This window comes from Lithobates pipiens, unplaced genomic scaffold, assembly GCF_037356315.1.
Source record: "Lithobates pipiens isolate NorthernLeopardFrog02 unplaced genomic scaffold, aLitPip1_a1.2 Scaffold_16, whole genome shotgun sequence".
NCBI lineage: Eukaryota > Metazoa > Chordata > Amphibia > Anura > Ranidae > Lithobates > Lithobates pipiens.
The window spans coordinates 565071986-565077985 of NW_027507748.1; the positions used below are offsets into that span (position 1 = coordinate 565071986).

General features: G+C 43.7%; 1 protein-coding gene across 1 annotated transcript in view; it reads right to left on the bottom strand.

Moving 5' to 3' along the window:
• The window catches only part of AGAP2 (ArfGAP with GTPase domain, ankyrin repeat and PH domain 2), a 423211-nt gene extending 419390 nt beyond the window's left edge, over positions 1 to 3821 (bottom strand). The window contains exon 1 of the mRNA XM_077483649.1: positions 3165 to 3821. Coding sequence (XP_077339775.1) covers positions 3165 to 3375 — 211 coding nt within the window. The 5' untranslated portion in view covers positions 3376 to 3821. The remainder of the gene's footprint in view (positions 1 to 3164) is intronic.
• Positions 3822 to 6000: the final 2179 nt, after the last annotated feature.

Genomic DNA, 6000 nt, shown 5'->3' on the forward strand with positions numbered 1-6000 from the left:
TATATAGATTATGTTATGATATTAATCCCATATAATCTTAAAGTGGTTGTAAACCCTTACAAACCACTTTGACCTACAGGTAAGCCTAGATTAAGGCTTACCTGTAGGTCCAAGAAATATCTCCTAAACCTATACGGTTTGGGAGATATTTACCGAAAGACAGGTACCGCTGTCTACAGCGCATGCGCCATAGACAGCGGCGCGCAGGCGCACTGAGCGCACCGCTGTCAACGGCGATATGCCGTGAGTGGCAGCTCCCGCGCGCATGCACGGGAGTGACGTCATCGTGGCTTCGCCGAATGACAGCGGCGGAGCAGCGAGATCCACCGAGAAGATGGATACAGGGGACAGCGGTGACTTTGCTAGCTCCTGTGTCGGGTAAGTGACACATAATGGACTACTATACGGTGCATAGTAGTCCATTATGCTTTACCTTTGCAGGGAATGAAAGAGGAAGTAAACTCATCAGGGTTTCCTTCCTCTTTAAAGCTGGGTTCACACCTTTGCGAATTGGATGCAGATTTCTCTGCATCCAATTCGCATGACAGAAGAGTGTGACCGTCTGTCTATGGAGCCGTTTCACACATCTCTGGGGCAGCTGCGGAATGGATTGTGCGTCTTTGGTTCCGTTTCAGATCCGAATTCAGGCAAAAATTCAGGCCTGATTCGTCCCTGAAATGGAGCACAGGGATACACCAGACCCCTGCTGTGAGTCGCATCCGATTTCAGTGTGAACCCAGCCTATAGCTAACCATGCTTTCTTGTTTTCCTTACTAAATAATGATGTGGTTATTCACCTCTACATCATATAGTGATATTTTAAAGAAATTATATGCTTGTCTCATGCTTATCGAAGAAGTTCATACATTACAGGAGCCCTATAGTGATGAACATAAGACTACTACCATTATTGACCTCCTTCTGAAAATGCTAGGTGCCTGGCTGTCTCTGGCTTTGGTATTTACTGAGCTACTGACATGGAACAAGTAAGCAAGTGAAATTATAGTAGTTTGATCTGCAAACATCTTCTGATTCAGTGACTCGCATTTTCAAAAAATAAGATCAGCAATGGCAGCCTTCATATTTTGTCAGAACATCAGGTTTACATCAACAGGGGTAGGAATAAATTGTGGAAATGTATCAATTTGTAATGCTACATCAGAAGAAAAGGTGTTATTAGTTTAATTGCTATAAGCAACACAACCAGTTTCCTGGATTTACCAGTAACAAGCTCTTGCCTTTTTTGAATACCTAGAGTCAGACTTCCCAATATTTGTACCAGACAATGAAGTGGTAGGCCACAAGCCAAACCCTGCAACGTGCTGCACACCAGTAAAAAAACATAGACAAATAGGGTTTGTGGCTTTATTGATATCTATAGCCAGAAAATACTAAATAGATCTACTAGTGCACAGTTGCATATTATTATTATTATACAGGATTTATATAGCGCCAACAGTTTGCGCAGCGCTTTACAACATGAGGGCAGACAGTACACTTACAATACAAATCAATACAGGAGGGACTAGAGGGCCCTGCTCCTTAGAGCTTACAATCATATCTAAGGTATACAAATATATATATATTTTGCAATGATCTTTCTATTGTAACTGACCAAAAGTGGAATTCCAGGCACCACCTATCTGATGTTAAAACTATCCCCTCTCCTAACACCTATTCTGAATAACCTGTGTAAGAAAGGAAGGCTAGTAATCCCTGGGAGTGGGACATGCTTCAGTGGCCTTCATAGACTTCAATGGCCCATCCATTGTCAGCACTCCCTCCTCTCCCCTGCAGCCGTGCTGGCTGACACAGGGGAGCCGGATTGTATGACCAGACTGAAACAACCTAAAACTACGTAAGTATACAGACCTTTCCTAAAGAGGTTAGTCAGAATAGGTGTTAGGAGGGGGGAGGTGACAGTTTGAAGATTGGTTATGTGATGCCTGGAATTTCACTTTAGGGCCTCCTTTACATGGCAGTTTACATACAGCCAGTGGATTCCAGAAGCAAGAATCAGCAGCCATTCAGCCTATATAAACTAATGACAGACTGACATCAGTCATCGCTTTTCAAAGTAGTTACCTGCCTTTAGGGACAGGTGCCAGGGCCTGGATGTAGCTGACTAACTGACTATTTACATTCCCCAGTCATTTCAGCCACAAGAATCCAATGATTCTTGCCTCTGTAATCTCGTGGCTGCATGTAAATGGCCGTGTGAATATGGCCTAATTATAAGACAATATGTACCTTAAGCTGACCATACACTGTGTGACTTTTGGCTAGTTCCTGAACTGGCTTAAATTTGCTTTGTAAGCGGCCCTGTTGTCTACCCCCTTATCCCATTCAACCTCCCTTTCATCGAAAAATTGGGTGAACTGGATGGAAAATTGCCAATTAAACTGCAGCTCAACCCAACCAGATACAGCCACTGTTTGACTATTCTGACAGCCACTGCCAGTGGCTGTCAGAATACAATAGCCAAGCACAGGCTTTCATCCATCCATACTGTGTATATAGCACGAATAGAGTAATCTTTTCAATTTTTTTCATTCAGCCAACTTCAGCCTGACATTGGGGCTAACTTACATAAGAGGATATGTTATTATTATTATTATACAGGATTTATATAGCGCCGACAGTTTACGCATTTGCTCATATCACCAGTGAAATCCTTTCATTATATTGATGCAGGAAAGGAATTGTAAGATCAAACTTGAGTAGTCACAAGAATTAAGATCTTCTCTTTTGCTCTTTATGTTATTGATAATCACCCCAAATTAAGGACTCACTTGCTTGCAAGGTGTGATATCACAAGGGTTGCCTTCTGCAGAACAGTTGGCACAATGCACACCGGTACACTTCAGTTCAGGAGTGTCTGAGACTTTCATCCTGAACACAGGACTCTACTTCTACTTCTAGTCACAAAGAGAAGCTCAAGCCTGAGGACCACCAAGTATCTTCCCAACAAAACCTTCTGGAGCTCCACATGTTTTCAAACAGGGTTCCCAAAACCCAACTCACTTGGAGCCAACATAGTGGGCATGAGGATTGTGTCCCACACTGTTGACCCTGAGGAAGCCACTAGCCTGGAAAAGCCAGGCTAATCTATTACCATGTTACATGCTTTAATTCCAGCATGATATACAGAAAAGCCATCTTACCTTTCAGGCTGTGCAGAGACACCATCAAGCTGGATCTCAGATGCTGGTCACTCACATTTTCCACCAGCTTCATTAGTCGGCCAAGGTGTGTTTTTTCCGCATTATGTCTCTTAACCTCTGTCCGGATAGCCACAGAATTTTGATGCTTTGGTGTACTTGTCCTGAAACTCCCATGTATCCCATCTCTGCTTCTTGTCAGCTCACTACTCATCCCCTGTTATGTGCTTCTTACATGTACACATCAATAATAACTCCACCAACAAGACACTTGTAGAATTTCCTCAATGGCAGTAACACATGATTGTTTCCTGAATGTTGATTTTAAGCATCCTCCTTTGTAAACTTTCTTTGCTTTGTTAACTTGCTCCAGACTAGACTGTTCCTCGGCAATGAGAAATAATATTCAACGTTGAGTACTGCTGCAGTTGGCTTCCTTCACAGTGCCTGTCGCTGCATCTCTACTGCTCACGTGTGCACTTCCTGGATTGACAGGAAAGTTTCAGATGTGTCTCAGAGTTGCTTATAGTGTCCCTCCCAGACAGAAGAGTCACACACGTCTAAACACAAATAATGGCTTTAACTCCATTTACCGCCCTCAAGGCGAGAAACGTAAGCCATAAATTGAGTTTTTTTTTATCTGTTTGTTTTTGCAAAAGTTCCAGCTAGGTAATAATATAAGGTATTACGATAGAGGAAGCATTACCATATGCTATCTGAAACTGTTCTGAAAGATAACACGCAGGAAGTGTCAACCACGGAACAAACCGACCAATCATATTGTAATAGGTCTACAAAAACATAGACATACCAAAAAAAAAAAAATTACTACTCACTCAATGAACTAGGCCTAGGAACATTATGTTCTGTTTTTCAAAAATATTTTAGTAAGAATCTTGCCGAAAGCTTTTAATAAATATTAATCAGTGATTGGTGATTCTGAACACCCTAATATTCTTCTATATAAAAAAAGCCATTTTTGTTACACAGTTGAAGTGTAATCAAAACTTTTTTTCATAGAATAGGAAGTAGTAGACAAAGCAAACCCCTGACAAGTTTTTCTTGCTGTTCCTTTCTCACTGTCTCTTAACACCTCTACCTACCACAGACACATTGTCAATAACAGAGAGGGTGTATCTCCCCAGTGGGGACACAGACAGCAAAGTAAAATAAAAAAACATGAGAAAAGTTCTAACCCTTCCAGTGGCATTACTGACATCGGGCACCTGAAGACCCACACCTCCTGCTGGGTGCCCTGGGACCTGATGTCGTGCTGCCACTTAATGGCTCTGGCACCAACTCCCGCCTGGATCTGCCACCTACTGGCTCTGGCACTACACCTCGCCTGGTTCTGCCACTCACTGCCTCTGGCCCTGAATGGCCAACTTGCTTCAAAGTTTTTGTCTATGAGTGACAGTGGAATTTTGATGACAACAATGGCAAGTCATTATGCTTTCTCCTCAGCACAGTTCCAAGTGTTCTCGCTGACTGTAATAGGAGCCAGCAAAATGACTGCTTTTCCCAGCTCAATGGACTTTTTGTTGCTTCTAGAATGTGTAATTAGAACACAATTCAACCTAGGCTGACTTCGGTGCCCTGTGCATTATGCACTCTTGACCCCTGTGTGTTACACACTCCTGGCCCCTGTTTTCTGTGCATTACGCACTCCTGACCCCTGTGCTATGTGTGTTACACACTCCTGGCCCCTGTTTTCTGTGCATTATGCACTCCTGACCCCTGTGCTCTGTGTGTTACACACTCCTGGCCCCTGTTTTCTGTGCATTACGCACTCCTGACCCCTGTGCTATGTGTGTTACACACTCCTGGCCCCTGTTTTCTGTGCATTACGCACTCCTGACCCCTGTGCTCTGTGTGTTACACACTCCTGGCCCCTGTTTTCTGTGCATTACGCACTCCTGACCCCTGTGCTCTGTGTGTTACACACTCCTGGCCCCTGTTTTCTGTGCATTACGCACTCCTGACCCCTGTGCTATGTGTGTTACACACTCCTGGCCCCTGTTTTCTGTGCATTATGCACTCCTGACCCCTGTGCTCTGTGTGTTACACACTCCTGGCCCCTGTTTTATGTGCATTACGCACTCCTGACCCCTGTGCTATGTGTGTTACACACTCCTGGCCCCTGTTTTCTGTGCATTACGCACTCCTGACCCCTGTGCTCTGTGTGTTACACACTCCTGGCCCCTGTTTTCTGTGCATTACGCACTCCTGACCCCTGTGCTCTGTGTGTTACACACTCCTGGCCCCTGCTTTCTGTGCATTACACACTCCTGGCCCCTGTGCTCTGTGCATTATGCATCTTGATCACTGTGCTCTGTGCGTTATGCACTCCTGATCTCTGCGTTCTGTGTGTTATGCTCTCCTGACCCCTGTTCTCTGTGATTTACACACTGCTGACCTGCACACTCTGTGCATTAAACACTCCTGACCTGCACACTCTGTGCATTACACACTCCTGACCCCTGCTCTTGGTGCATTATACTTTTTTTTTTGCACCCCTAAACCCTCTAGCTTGAATTTGATTCCTATGCAAACATATGCACTTTTTCTGCACAAATTATACTTTTTAATTATTAGCTCCAATTGCTCTGGATGACTTAAAAACGAGGCATTTTCAGGAACTTTTTTAACCATCACAATACCGGGCACTTTCAGCCCCTTCCTGTCCATTCCAATTTTAAGCTTTCGGTGCTGTCACACATTGAATGACAATTGCACGATCATGCAACACTGTACCCAAACAAATTTTTTATTTTTTATTTTTTTTCATAAATAGAGCTTTCTTTTGGTGATATTTGATCACCACTGGGGTTTTTTTGTG